Raw genomic sequence first — 15,869 nt, 5'->3', positions numbered from 1 at the left:
AGTACAAAGTCCGTAGGATCGACTTTCTCTTATAAACGAGCCAAGCAGTAATGGAAGGTCGTGGAATCGGTAAATTTCCGGAACGCCGTCCAATAAGGAGCAATAAGACGGTTTTTGGACCCATGTCACTAAGACTTCGTTGGGCCGGAGCTACTCGGAAGTTGACAAGATGAATTCCATGGAAGATCGTCGGACTAGGTGCCATGCAAAATTGTTCAGCCAGGGGGCACAGATGATGTATACGGACTCCAACACTTGGCATTCGGTCAGCGATGGGTTCACCCGGATCATGACTGCCCTGCAGAGGGGCGCGAGTCAACGGCAGTCCGCGAACGGTGTAGGATGCCTCCATCGCCGGGGAGTATCTGAGTAATGTGCGTCCGGTCCCTTGATCGAAGCTACAAAGATAAGGCATCATGTTCTGCGTAGCGGAGGTACGTCGCGCCGCGAACGTGTGTAGGATACCCCATCGCCGGGGAGTATCCGAGTAGTGCCGCTTCCTAAGGGGGAAACTGCGAGAATAAGTCTTTACTTTCCTCGTAGCGAACCTCGAGGAGAAGTCGGAGAATACCCACGGGTAGAAAGGCTCTCGTTGCCGGGCGAGCCTCTCGAGTCGGTGTAGGATGTCGTCACCGTCGGGAAACATCCGAGTCGTAGCGTTCCAAGTCCCGAATGTGTGCCGTGACAGGCGCGAGTCTAGGATAAGCTGCTCTCGATCTGGCACACGACGGGCAAGGTGGCAAACCTCGAACCCTGAAGATAAGAGGTCGGGCTTCGAGTCGTTAGAGGAGAGGTCAGGTCTCAAACCTTCAGGTGGAGAGGTTTGTGTGGTCAACCCCGAGTCTTTATGATAAGAGGTCGGGTCGCGAGTCGTAAGAGGAGGGATCAGGCTCCCTATCAACAAGAGGAGGGGTACAAGTGGTCACCTCGAGTCATTACGAGGAGAGGTCAGATTTCAAGTCGTTAGAGGAGAGATCGGGCCTTGAATCGTGCAGAGGAGAGGTAAACCTCGAGTCGATGCGAGGAGGGGTCGGATCTCAAGTCGTTAGAGGAGAGTTCAGGTGTCGAGTCGTAAAGACGAGAGGTTTTGCTGAAAGTGGTCTCGTTAATGAGTATTGCCTTGGAGCGCATTAGCGCGAATAGACCTCCCACTATTGAAGCATAGTGTACTTAACAGTTCGAGGTGGGAACCAGGTCTGCGGCCCCAGGTGGAGTTTAGGGAGTAGGGGGTATACACGGAGTATATCATGAGTCTTCCCATTGTACCCATGGACCCAGAGTAGCAAACTGGGGGGTCGCGGTGGCTCGCCGTGCCTTGGAATACAATCCGTAAACCGGGATTTACCACCTGTGGTTACCAAATTAAAAAAAAGGGGTCACTAGAAAGTAGAACGCGACCTCTGCGATGGAGGCTGCGGGGATAAGACATGACCTTCTCCACAGTCAAACTCGTAGGAGGAAGGAATACTCTCGGGTAGAGTAGACTCACATCGTCGTCGGATGAGCCACTCGAGCTGGGTACGATTACATCATCGTCGGGCTTCATCTGAGTCCTAAGCGTAAAAGACCCGTACGTATGCTGTGACAGGCGCGAGTCTAGGATAAGCTGCTATCGATTCGGCACACGGCGGACAAAAAGACTAGGTTTGCCAGTCCTAAAGTTGCCAGTCAAAGGAAGGAGGAAAACCGGGTCACTGTCGGAGTAGAATGCCCTGTCGGCGGGAGGCCTTCGAGTAGTCGATCCTAGCAGTAAAGCAAATATAGTAAAATCAATATACCTCACTCTTCAAAAACCAAGGCGACACATCAAGCACGCCATCCTATGGAGAAAGTTCTAACTACCATGTATAAACATCGACGATCTGAACTACTTTTGGCAGATTTTTGACTTGTAGGTGGCGCTGTTGCTGCTAGAGGTGGCGATGGCGGTACGATCAGTGGCTTTAGTAAGAACTTTCGTCAGTAGGTGGTGCTGACATGCGTGTCCTTGATGAGATGTATGGAGAAGGCTGAGAGTGAGGTATATTTATTTGAATATATTTGAGTAAAGCATACAAAGATAAGACTTTACTTTCTGAGTATGCCGAGCTGTTAGGTACGTTGCGAACATTGTGCAGGATATCTCCACCGCCACGGAGTATCCGTGTAGAACGCGCTCCCTACGACGGAACCTGGGGGGGATAAGAGAAGACTTTACCTTCTTCGCAGTCGAATTCGTAGAGAGAAGAGTGTTTACGCTGGGAATACTTTCGGATAGAGTGACTCGGTGTGGGATGACGCCTTCGCCGAGAATCATCCGAGTAGTTTCGTAAAGCTCCGGACGGGTGGTGTGACAGGCGCGAGTCTAGGATAAGCCGCTCTCGACCGGTGCATGGACGGGCAAAGAGGAGAGGGCCTCGAGCCAAACCATTCGGAGCCAAGATCTCGAGTAGTTAGAGGAGAGGTCATTGGTCTCTAGTAGTGATATCGAACTAAGGCGGAACGCACAATAACTCGTGGAAACCAAGTGTAACTGAAAGCCGGACCTCGGGTCGTCAGAGGAGAGGTCCTTAGTCTTGAATCGTAACAAGAGGTAGGGCATACATATATGCTGGAGTAGTACGTATGAACGAGTATTGCCGTGGAGCGTTTGGCGCGAGTATGGTCTCAAGTATAGCCTTAGTGGCAGGTCCGGATGGGTATTATGGCCAGAGGCCGCACGTGGACTGTATGGTGTAGGGGTACATAATATCATGAGTCACCATTGCACCCATGGATCCAGAGTAGCAAACTGGAGGGATGCGGTGGCTCGGCGTGCCTTGGCATGCAATCCGTAAAAAGGATTTACCACCTGGGTAATCAATTAATAAAAAAAAGAGATCACTAGAAGATCGTCAAATCGGAGCCACTGGAAAGTCAACGATCGAAGGATTATTGGAAGGTTTTCGAGTCAGGAAACAGGGACCATTGACGGACCCGAAGCCATTAGTAGGTCGTTGTAGCGGAACCACTGAGAGGTCGTTGGACTGGGAGTCATAGAAATTGGTTTGGTAATCGTTCGGTAGAGGTCATAGAACCATCAACCTTTTGGAAGGTCTTTGGACCAGGTGCCACACAGGGTCAGCGGATCATATCCAGTCGGAACAAGTCATTGATGATCATCGAGCTGTGAACTAGCTTCTAAGTTACCGAGTCAGAGCCAATTGAAGGCCATAGGAAAGGGTGCCATGCAAGGTCGTCGGATCATTTCCACTTTCAAACCCTTGCTTTAGCGTGCACAAATCTGACCGATCAAATAGACCAAACATTTTATTTCATGTCCAGAGATGTTAAAATCGCGAGTCTACATACTCGCACTTTGCCCTTCTTTGCAGAACGATTTTATTTCGTTAAACTCAATCTGCAATGATGCTATCTAAAGTTCAACTCGGAAAGCATCAGGAAGTAAGCTTCGGGTAAACTCGGCAGGAGTAAACAGCAATCGGGGGAGAAACATCAGCGAAGCAAACGAACAGTTCAGCGAATTAAAGAAAAAATCGTTTTCGTTCGGCAGCCGAACACATCAATCGGACAACGCATGGGGGCGTGGCTAAAAGTGATAGATACAAGGGAACGGGAAACGAGCGAGAGAAGGGTGCGAGGAATGTTAACTCGGTCCGTCGGGCAACGATCGCTCGTGAGCATTCGTGTACGGTAAGCTTCGTTCTGTTGTTTCATTGGTGTGATTTTATTCCTGCGAGGAGGGGAAAACATCAACTCGGAACTGTTCTCTTCGTTTTGTGTGCAATCACGTCATGATTGGAACGAAGATAAAATCAATCTGCACACAACAAGTTAAACTCGGAAAAAATCAGCCGAATGATTCTTTCCGAGGCGAGTTTAAACACCGCTGTTCATGTCATTTATAAAGGTTATGTAAAATGAACTTTTCTCTCCGTGCCACAGGATCGAAGTTATTAAACAAACACTAGCGACACCATGTCCTCCATAGAAAAGTTTAGATTAGTTAGGAAGCTTTCGGAGAGCTTTTGAAAACGGCCTAACTACAAAACATCAAACATTTACCTGGCACCGCGGATTCCGTTGCAGCAGGCGAGTTCAAAATATTGTGTTTGTTGTCTGCGTCTCTCAAGTGAAGGTTCAGATTGGAAAAAAAAAAAATTTCCGGAAACTTTAACAAATCACCATTGACCAGTTTTGTGAGTCGCTTTTGTGATAGTGTTTGTGTTTGTCAAGTGTCAAAATGTGTTTATGTATCTGTATGTGATTTTGTGTGTCATTTAATGTGTGTATCTTTCCAACCTACAAGCAGTGATGGAAACGAAAGGATTTTGATCCGACAAACGTTTTGTCGTCAAGTGTACAAGTCGCGATCTGTACAAACCGAGAGCAAAATCATATCCCCTCGATAGAAGATTTTTATTGGAACGATGATGGTTGAATACTGACAAACACATTTTGAGACTGTGTATAGCTCGGGGAGGAGAGCTACCCTTTTTGCTAGCGAACTTTAACCAATCGCAACGTACGCTTGGCTCGCTGAGAGTGAGTGTCTCACATACACAGATCCATGCGGATCCGAATCAGATGGCGCAAACGAAGCTACAACATATGACAGACGGCGTGGATGGAAGTTCAACTGTCGGCCGGCACATGTTGAAGAATTTTTTTGGCTTAGTGCACGGACATGGCAGTTTTAACTGATTTATTCAAAATTTATTACTTTGTTTTAGATTACCATAGCGCTCCAATAATTCGCTTGGATTGGTATTAATATGATTTTCGTTATTCGTTGCTTATGTTTTTTTAGTAGTCACAGGCTCGCAAGGCCCGCAGCTAACCCCACTATCTCGCAGGAGGACCGTCGTGATGTTGCTGTTTTGGGTCCCGAACACCACCAGGACGTTGTTGCACTCCGCACGCCGCCCCTAACATGGAGAACAGACGCGTACGAAACCCCCTAATTATGATTTTTCTTAAACTTTTGTATTGAAAGCTCCAAAAAGAAGCTGATAAAACTGGAATAAAATCAAATTGGTTAAAATGAGGTGCTTGGGAATAAGAAAAAATCCGGAAAATTTCTGGAATTTCAAGGTTTTTCCAGGAAGCTGGAAATTTCCACAAATCACCGGGAAAGTGTTCTTTTTTTATGTTAATTTTATTGATATTTAATGATATTTCATTAAATCTTTGAACAGGTATCAGCACCAGTTCGCTACATATGAACATAAAGATAAAGTTTTGCTCATTTTGTTGTAAACTGTTAACAGTTTGAAAACTCAATCAAACTTTTCTGATTTAAATTAGGATGATTTTATGATTCCGTGATACGAAGTGATATCACACGTCTAAACTTGAAGAACATATTCGTTTTTTCTAAACGCAGTTTGTGTTTGATATTTCTAATTTTTCTTTATTAAAACCTTGATTTGATACCTCAAATATACCTTTATTACTATACTATTTTTTTTAAATATCAAGTCTGTTTAGATTTTATAAACCATTTTCATGAAACTCCTATATTTATAAAAATTTACCGCCAAACTTCACAAATTTTTATTGAGACGTGGAACCTTTATCAATTAAATAACATACTTATGATTTTATTTTTTGTTAAATGTTTTGTGTTCTTTGTTTATTGTATACTAGCACACCTGATGAGCTTTGCTACACCTTTTTAAAATAATTTAACTTTTCTTAAAAATAGTTTGAATTTGAAAAAATTTCATCTTTTTACAACATCATCAATAAGAAGCACTCTTTTGAAAATGAAAACTGCTGCTTACTTTTGGAATGTTAATACGAATACGAATTAAAATCTTAAATTTTATATTGCTCATTATATTCTGAACTTGGATTGTTTTTTTTTTACTAATATACGAATGTGTGAAATTTTTGCAAAAAACTGTTTGATTTTGATATTTCCAGTATGACATCTTTTAAATTTTCATTTTGAATTTCTTACGATCAAGACACATCTTCTTCTGAAACGAATTACTTTTGATGTAGGATTTTAATTTTTGATCCACCATAATTTTAAATCAATTAATATTCAATCAACAATTCAACAATCAAGTCTACATGTATATTTCTGATTTTTTCTTTGTGCATTCACTAAGACTTCGGGATTTTCAAGACTCTCTGATATATGATTTTCAAGAAAAGTCCAATGTGGACCTATGTTCACAATTAGAAAAAAAAATTTATAAATAAGCTGAAATTGCCAAAAAAAAAGTCGCTTATTCTGTTTTATGTTCAATAAAAGGTTAAATTTTGATTCAAATTTAAACATTTGAATTCCAATGACATTCAAAAGTTCATATTGCAAGTGAATATTCGAGTATGAGAGTATTTCTTAGAAAATTGGTAATAAAAGTTCGAAAAAATAAATAATCTAGTCCTGCAAAAATCAAAATTATCAAATAAAACATTTTATTAGCCATTTTTTGTTCAAATACAAACGCATCAATTTCGTAGAAACCTTTGAATTATTATTCATTTCTTCTAAATATCAAATTTTCATTCATTATTCTGGCATAAGGGATTCAAAATCTTGTCAGATTATAAATTATACAGTTAAGTTGAGTTTTTTTTTTTCAAATTGATTTCAATTCCCAATAAAAAAAAAAGAATACAATTTTAACTGCTTGATTGGTTTCTATTACTCTTTTTTCGGGAATATCTCCGTTTATTTCACAACACTCAATCGAAATTACCTTTAACTGATAAAACCCAAAAATCAGCTCAAACCTATTCAGATGTGTTATTATATAGAATTAAAATGAGATACACAACGCAACCAAATTCACGTTTCTTCGAAGTGTAAAGAATAATTTAAAAGCACTGAATGGACAATTTTTTTACTTGATCTATAACTTGAAATTCAAGGTTCAACACTTGAAAAAAAAACAAGTAAAATCATTTGAATATCATTTGCACTTTTTGTTAAAACTGTAGAATGATGCGAAGAAGCTGAAATTTAAGGTTTCAAATGAATTATAATCTTTCCTTCAGACCGCAGGCAATTTTGACTTCTGAGAAAAAAGTTGCAAAGGGTCCCTCTTGCATGATTTTTCATAGTTGTTGTTCAACCACGCTACTTTTAAGACATGAATAAAAAAAATCATAGTCCTTTACTTGTTCTGCAAATTGAAAAGCTATGCAGAATTTAAATGCTATTTTAAATTAAGTACATCTTCTAAGTTTGAATTTATTTTAAAAGAATGTTGTTTCATTAGTGATTATTAATTGATTTTATCAATATCCTACTCATGGTTCGGATTCAGGATGCAAAATTCTTCCAATATCAGGTTTTTAACATAGGCTCCGATAATTGTGTTCCCATGTGTTATTTAAATGGAACAAAATTTAACACACTTACATAAAAATCAAGCATCGAAGTGTTAAATTAAAAACTGCAGTTTTAAAGATTTAAAAAAAAACAACAGTTTTTTACAATTACTAAAAATACATATGGAATAAGCAGGGTTGAAAAGAAGCACTTTTCCACACTGATTTTAACTAAATATTACTAATTATAAAAATGCCTCTGAAATATTTGAACAGAATGATGGAACTAAAATCCTGCATCTGAGCCAACTTAAATATGTAGTTCAGATATTGAAATCTCTATGATTTTTTCAAATAGTTATTTCGTTTTTTTTTTTTAAATTTATGCTACAAGTTGCGAAAAGTAGATTTTTCAGCACAAGTCGAGGATTTATCGAACGAGACTTACCGTGTGATGGATGAAAAATTCGATATTTGCATCAAACAGAAAGGAAATGACTGCAAATGGAAAAAAACAGTGCCGAAAAGTAGCACACCGGTTCCGAACTCTTTTAGATACGGCCGTTTCAACACAGAATATAAAAAAGCACATTATTTATGAAGTCTATAAATTCTAAACATCATTTTTTTTACCTATTTTAATTTTTTTCGGAATTTCTTTAATTTTTGTGGATTTTTTTTAAAGATTTTTACTGCTTGCAACAGTTTTCGCCCTGTTTTCCACCCCCAACCCTTCGCTCCTCTCCCCATCACCCCTCCACAATTTTTCCATTTCGTGAAAATAAATGAACTGCAAACCGTAATATGCAAAAAAAAAGCTCAAACACATCCACCTAACGAACAACCAAGCAACACACAGCAAGAGCTACTCTCTTAATCTTCCCAAAAAAACAATCGTAACGCTATGATTCCCAAAAAATCGCATGTTGTACATATCCCGATCTTTTCTAAGTCAGGATCTGTACGTTAGGAGATTCGCAATTTGTTGCAACCACTCACAACAATCCGTATATACGATATTGGAAGGCATAGCGAGTGCGCTCATCAAGGACTTTCTTTTTATCTTGCTTTTTTAAGATTGTGGTAACTCGCCACTCTCGGAGATCTCCCCACATAACAGGGACAGAGCAGAGAGCATCGCTTGCTAGGAGCGATTTAAATTTGTTCTAGGGTTGGTCGCTCCCTGCTCAAAAGTCGCTAGAAGAGATTTTTTTCCATCCCTGCCTACAAGTACGATTTCGATTAACCTACGATCGCTTTTTAATTTCTTGTTGATTTCTATTTTCGCGCACCACGCTAACTGAGTTAGTTTTTTTCCCTTCTTTTTCTAAATCTTAACAGCTAAGCTCACTATTTATGTGTAGTAAAACGGTTAGAGTCATTTTCCGTGTGTAACCCCGGAATTTGCTGGCCGTTGCTCGGGCACTTCCGCACTTGTTTGTTTGTATGAATGAATATGAATGTTTGTTTTTTTTTCCTTTTGCTCACTTACTTAATTTTTAACTAATTTAATTTCATGATTTTTTTTTGCTTCTGCGCTCTGCTCTAGAATTCTCATGACTACATCTTCGTGTGTAAATGTACGAGTGTATAAAAATAACATTCCGCCATCGGTTTTTAGCGAGATTTTATGGGTTTTAAGTTTTTTTGTATTTTTTTTTCTTTATTTACAGTTGATTATTAGAGTTTTATCCGGTTGGGTGACTTTTAGCGTTCATTTTCAACTTTGTCGATTAACCGTGCACCACGTGCAGAGCAGAGTTGCCACAGAGTACGACGTGAGTGCTTATTTATGTATTTATTTTTCTTAAAGAAGAACTTTCCCCTTCTTTTCGTTTTAAAGTTGTGGATTTTTACTACATGCCGCAGCAATTATGTCCGTTATTTTTTGTGACTGTTGTTTAGGATAATTGTTTAATTTTAATCCTTAAACCCACTACCCACTAGTAACCTGTTATATAAAGTTTTTTTTCTCTTCCTTCCATAGCAGCATTTGCGCTGATGAATAACGATGCCCCACTCCCAGAATTTTAGGGGACTTGATTTACCTCTTTTATTTTCTTCACCTTTTTTGTTTAATGTTTATTCGTCTTACGGTAGTACATACGAAAATACTTTGTATCACAGCATTTTTCTTCTCAAAATAACACGCAAACTAACCACCTCCTCGTAGACTGTACTTTGTGGCTCAATCGATTCGTGTGCGAGCTTTCTCCAGATTTTTTGTTTGTTGGTTTTGGGATCTATTGTGAGTGTTTTGATCTTGGGTGTTCGTTTTTGATAAGTTTTTTTTCCAATACATTTTTCCCTTTCTTATCGTCGAAGAACTTTTTTTCTTGTTTGGGATGTTGTTATATTAAATCTCGGTAATTTGGTTTTACATTTGGCACATGTGAGTTCTTTCTACGCACCTTTGGCAGTTATTTTCAACTTGTATTTTATCGCTGTATTCTCATCTTAAGGTTGAGAAGTTGAAAATTAAAAAAAAAATCAATAGCCATTGCATTCCCAAATATAATCTCGAAATTTTCAATCGAATTTTCAGTTTTGTGATTAGGATTCATGATTTAAAATTTAAAAATTTGAATCTGAAAAAAATAAATAAATAAAAAACATAAAAATTGAAAAATTTAAAAGAAATTTTATATAAAAAACCAATACAAATTGCTGAATTCTGGATCTGAAATCTGAATTCTGATTTTGATTCTGAAAGCTGAATCTGAAACGTGAAATCTGCGTTTTGAAACTGAATTCTCAATCATAAATCTGAGTTCAAAACATTTGAATTCTGAATTCAAATCTGAAATCTGCATCTGAAATTTGAATCTGAATCACAATCTGAAATCTGAATCTGAAATCTGAATCTGAAATCTGAATCTGAAATCTGAATCTGAAATCTGAATCTGAAATCTGAATCTGAAATCTAAATCTGAAATCTGAATCTGAAATCTGAATCTGAAATCTGAATCTGAAATCTGAAATCTGAATCTGAAATCTGAATCTGAAATCTGAATCTGGAAATCTGAATCTGAAATCTGAATCTGAAATCTGAATCTGAAATCTGAATCTGAAATCTGAATCTGAAATCTGAATCTGAAATCTGAATCTGAAATCTGAATCGGAAATCTAAATCTGAAATCTGAATCTGAAATCTAAATCTGAAATCTGAATCTGAAATCTGAAATCTGAATCTGAAATCTGAATCTGAAATCTGAATCTGAAATCTGAAATCTGAATCTGAAATCTGAATCTGAAATCTGAATCTGAAATCTGAAACTGAAATCTGAATCTGAAATCTGAATCTGAAATCTGAAACTGAAATCTGAATCTGAAATCTGAATCTGAAATCTAAATCTGAGTTTCAGTCCTGAATCTGAAATCTGAATCTGAAATCTGAATCTGAATTTCAGTCCTGAATCTGAAATCTGAATCCGAATTCTACATCTGAAATCTGATTTTGATTCTGAGATTCAAGAATCTGGAAACTGAATCTGAAATCTGAATTCGACATCTGAATCGAAAATCTGAAATCAATTCTAAATTTGTAATTTTAATCTCAGTTGAAATTCGAATTGTCTGAACACAATCATCAAGTTGGATTATCAAAAGAAATTAATTGTTACAAATTTTTGTCAATTTTTGGAAGTGTTGGTTGGTTTTTCTGTTTTTAATTAAGGAATTTTGATTTGCCATTCTTTCCCACATGTTTTTTTCTTCAAGCTTCGTGCGATTGTTATTTGGTTTGATTTTTCAGTTTCCGTTTGAACTTTTTTTTTTGTATTCCTTCTTGTGTTTTAGTTTAGGCGTTTTTCCTCTCGGTAGTTGAACTAGGGATGCCAAAACTTTAAGTTTTCTCAAACTTCTGTACAAAGACTCTCAATTTCACGTTCGTTTACTTGTTCGTCTGATTTTCTTTCTGAACCTAGTTTTTGTTTTTCTTTATAATTATTATTTACTTTTTCCTAAGGTAAAAAAATGACTTATGCATGTATAAAATTTTCTTTCACTTATTTTTTTTTTTATTCATAACCTAACGTATTCAATAAGTATGATGCGACTTTTTTTGTTTCTTTCTTCTATTTCAACTAGTTGGCCTATTACATTTGGCACAACTCTTCTCTAGTTTAGTCCTCTACATAGGGTTTCATCCTCTGTTCTGGAGGATTGTTGTTTAAGAAAAAACAGGTTATAATATTAATTATTATTCGCACAACTGTGCAAAAAACCTACTGGCTAGGGATGATTGTAATAGGAAATTTTATCTAAGTAAAAGTATATGTGTGCAAATGTTTGCTGGTTGATCGCGTTCATTTTTGTTTGTTTTTTTTTTTAGTTCAAACATTTGCGCCAAACCTTTTTTTCGGTTTCGTTTGGATGTGACAGTTTTTATTTTTCGAAAAACAAAGAAAAGCGTTTTTCTGCTGGAAACGAGCCCCAACATTTGAAATTGGGAACGAAGAAGATGGAAACGAGCCCCAACATCTGAAAACTTGGAGAGAAGTGCTGTCGCCCTCTGGCACTCGACTTGTGTTACTACACTTGCTGTCCACGTTTCGTACAGATTCCACCAGATGGCGAAGGAGGGTTAAAATTATTTACACTGGGGGCGCACTTGAGCTTTTCGGTTTGCCGCAGCAACAGAACAAAAAAGAGAAATTAACAGTGGCGTTCTTGGCAAATTTTTACTTTCTCTCTCGATTGATTGAGGTTGAATGAGTGCTAATAAGAAATGGCTTTTTTTTTTGTTTTGTCTAGTGGTGTTGTAAGTTGATTTTTTTGTTCTTCTTTTAACTAGAGTAAAATCTATCAGTTATGTACACAATCAAAATCTCGACCGAGAAGAAGTTTCGTGAGTTTTTTCACACGATGTTTATTTCTCGCTGTTGCGTCTGACCAATCAATGAATAATGGATGCAAGTTTCTGTTCTAATTTCCTTTCCTTTTTTATATGTAAATAGAAACCGGATTTGAATTCACTAAACCGAGTGTCATCGAGATGTCTTTTGTTGATGTTTTAGTTTTTAGTTTGATACTAATTAGGTTTTTTTCTGTTGTCGCACTCATCCGATAGATAGTATACTTCATAGTCGAATTTTACTAAATATATATATAGTTAAAAATTCAACTTGTGTGGCCTTTCCGTTCTTCCTTTTTCTAGACGCTCTTCCTATTGTGCTAGCCTAGTTGAGTCAGTGTTTATTGTTGCTTCGCAATTAGATAGAAAACATAACTACATGAGAGCGCCCAACTTGGAGGCGAATTTCCGGGTGCTGTTCGAACTTTTTCAAATTACTTGTCCATTTGTTCTTGAATTTTTCCACCAAAAACATGAAGTCGCTAAATATTGAAAATTCAGACCCTCTAAACGAAAATTCAGACTTGATTCAATAACGAAATCAGTTTCTAGTTTGAATTTAAAAAAAAATCGAATTCTATGCATAAAACTTCTACAAAATTTGTGGTTTTTGCTAGGCTTAAACGGTGGTCACTAGCACGGACATCCTTGTAGGAGGACTTTCCAGTGCTTGACCAGAACCAACAAGAAAGAGTGAAGTGAACACGGAGAAAAAAGTATAGTATTTTTAACAATAACCCACTTTTATTCAATCATATTTCTGATTAATTCTCGGCTAACTATAAATATCAAACTTTCAATTATATATACAATTGATTTTCGGATTGTTTTTTTGTGTCCAACAATGCATATAATAGATTCAATTATACCGATATGATTGATTTTTCGCACTCAACTATAAATATCATAGATTCTACTACATATGTATGATTGAATTTCTTCATTCTACCATTAATATGATAGATTCAACTTTGATTGTATGATTGATTCAATTATATATATAGTAAATTTAATTATACAAAAATAGTTGATTCAATTATATTTGTAGTCGATTCAATTATTGTGTATTATAGAATTAAAAGCTTATTTTATTTGATTTATTTCATGTATACAATTAAAAAAAAGTTAGATTTCGGAAGTTTTATAGGTTTTTACTAGGCTCAGAACCTTTAATTTTGGGTTCCGAAATAAAAGCTACCAAAAGAGTAGGAACATTGTATTTCTTAAAATTAATTTATCATTTTAATGTGTAAACAAACTTAAACCTCCATCACCTCCATAAAATAACCATCATAACCATGATTATTCGAGAACCGTGGCTGGTGATTCTGGAAATGATGATGATGGTGATGGTAGTTAAAATCACCGAAGCGCGAGCTGCACCAAAACCTTCTTCTTCAGTTGGATTATTTTGGATCCACTAGCTGGCAATCGACGAAGATGCCGAAATAGGATAGATTTCAGCACCGGCATTCCCGGAGCGCCGATCACTGCTAGGGTTGCTGGAAAGCATACGAGTGAATGGAACGCGTCCATTAAAGGAGCTACGGAAACCGGATCCCCCGTTGCCACTGTATGGCATGTTGCCTTCGGTAGAACAACCGGAAACTTGCCTTCCAATAATGTTCGTATCCTTTTCGAGTGCTAGCGGTGGCTTTGGGTTCGGCGAGTAGTCTGTGGTTGTTCCGATGATGGCCGGAGCTGACGATTCAGAAGTCGATGAAGAGGAATTTTGTTCCGGAGAAATCATTCTTGAACCTCTAGCTGCTCCAGTATTTCTTCCGTCTGCTTCCCGCATGCTACCTGAAATTACAACAATTCGGATGAACTTGGACAAAAACATTTTAACGTTTAATATTAATTACCATCCGTATCCGAATCTGCAAGACTCATTTCTGGTACGGCAAAAAAAATTTGTCTCCTCCCGCGGCGAATGTAAATAACTGAAATGGCGGCAAGAGAAAAATCTAAACATTGATGCCAGTTAAACCAAATATATTTATTGTAAATTCTAGATTCTAGAATCTATCATAACAATCAAGTTTCATTTACTATATTTATGTTTCAATACCTAGAATCAATCATACATATGTAGTTCAATCTATCATATTTACAATTGAATCAATTATACCACTACAGTTGAATCTATCATATTTACAGTTGAATCAATTATACGACCACAGTTGAATCTATTATATTTATAGTTGAATGCCTAAAATCAATGATACAATTGTAGTTGAATCTATCATATTTACATTTGAATCAATTATACCACTACAGTTGAATCTATCATATTTACAGTTGAATCAATTATACCACTACAGTTGAATCTATTATATTTATAGTTGAATGCCTATAGTCAATCATACAATCGTAGTTGAACTTATCATATCTACAGTTGAATCAGTTATACCATTACAATTGAATCAATTATACCATTACAATTGAATCTATTATATTCATAGTTGATTGCATAAGGTCAATCAGCAGTTTGTAGTTGAATCTATTGTATGTATAGTTGAATGCATAAAATAAATCATACAGTTGAATGCATTATATTGATAGTTGATTGCGTAAGGACAATTAGAAGTTTGTAGTTGAATCTATTATAAAAGTAGTTGAATGCGAAAAAATCAACTGCATTTCGATTATTGGTATAAAAAGCTGAAATAATTGGAACAACTACCGTCTTTTTTCTCCGTGAAGTGTGGAAAATTGTTGTGGTTTCGGAAGTTCTTGAAAAGTTTTTCTCCCTCCAGGACATCTTTTTTGAAGCAAAAAAACAACTTTCCAAATGAAGAAGGTTTTAGCTTATGTACCGGAAAATTTAAGTTACTTAGAATAAGTCACTAGGCTCAAGTATTTTCCTGCAGTGATTTAAAATATATAAGGTTATAGCTGACTTTAAGAAATATTAATAGTTTAGGGAAAAAAATTAAAGTTAATCAGTGAAAGAGTTGAAGTAGGCGTTGCCTTGCAAGGACGTCAAAATTTTCGCTCCGTAAAATAAGTGTTTTTCTGAAGTAAAAAATAGAATAAATACCATGGACAATATAACATGGAATCCAGCTGATTGTAACAACTGCGAACGTAAATATTGTGAACCAATTGTGAAGTGAACTGTATCAAACGGGAAAATCTCGTAGATATTTCATACACCGGAAAGACGTGAGTAGCGGCAAAACGGCTTCAGAAGTTTCGGTAGCAATAGGACCCAGTATCAAAACATCATCAGTCTTGCTCCTGCCAACTAAAGCCTGGTTTACAGTTCTTGTGAACTCGAACTCGAACGTGAACGTGAACTCACCACAGTGAAAAAATCTTCCGCAGTGAAATGTCAAATCGGTCAAATCTTCAAAATTAGTAAGAGGTTTGTTCAACTGCGGGTAGAAATTGGTTTCGATCGGAAAATGACAGATCATTCAACCAATGTTTTGATCGATACTTGTCGAACCAATGCTCAAATTTAAATTCAATTTTCTCAAAAAAACATATTGTTCTTCTTCAAACCATATTCAGCTTTGCAAACGATTGATTTAATCAAATAATCCCAAAGTTCTTATCTTTGAATACAATGAATTTAAATTAAATTTTATGAATTTAAAGTACTCCCAAAAAGTATTTATCGATCAAGGAGTAATAACGAGCTTTAGCGATTCGTTTCTTTTGAAAAACTTATTGAAAGGACGTTATGAATATAACTTCTACAAAATAGCCATTTTTTGTTCTTGATTAAAAATTGACA

General features: G+C 36.8%; 1 protein-coding gene across 1 annotated transcript; it reads right to left on the bottom strand.

Annotated features, from left to right (window-relative positions):
- Positions 1-13,081: 13,081 nt before the first annotated feature.
- LOC129738844 (uncharacterized) lies at positions 13,082-14,479 on the bottom strand. The gene is made up of 2 exons (XM_055730150.1): positions 13,990-14,479; positions 13,082-13,927 (listed from the first exon to the last, which is right to left on the bottom strand). The coding sequence occupies exons 1-2, from the start codon at positions 14,015-14,017 to the stop codon at positions 13,545-13,547; spliced, it is 411 nt and encodes a 136-aa protein (XP_055586125.1). The 5' UTR covers positions 14,018-14,479; the 3' UTR covers positions 13,082-13,544.
- Positions 14,480-15,869: the final 1,390 nt, after the last annotated feature.

The sequence above is a fragment of the Uranotaenia lowii genome, chromosome 1 (assembly GCF_029784155.1).
Source record: "Uranotaenia lowii strain MFRU-FL chromosome 1, ASM2978415v1, whole genome shotgun sequence".
In the NCBI taxonomy this organism is placed as follows: Eukaryota; Metazoa; Arthropoda; class Insecta; order Diptera; family Culicidae; genus Uranotaenia; species Uranotaenia lowii.
This window is presented reverse-complemented; position numbering and strand designations above follow the sequence as displayed.

Coding starts and splice junctions, on each gene's coding strand:
- LOC129738844 (XM_055730150.1), bottom strand. CDS start 14,017: ATGAGTCTTGCAGATTCGGATACGGATG. Junction 13,928..13,989: donor TGCAGATTCGGATACGGATG/GTAATTAATATT, acceptor TTGTAATTTCAG/GTAGCATGCGGGAAGCAGAC.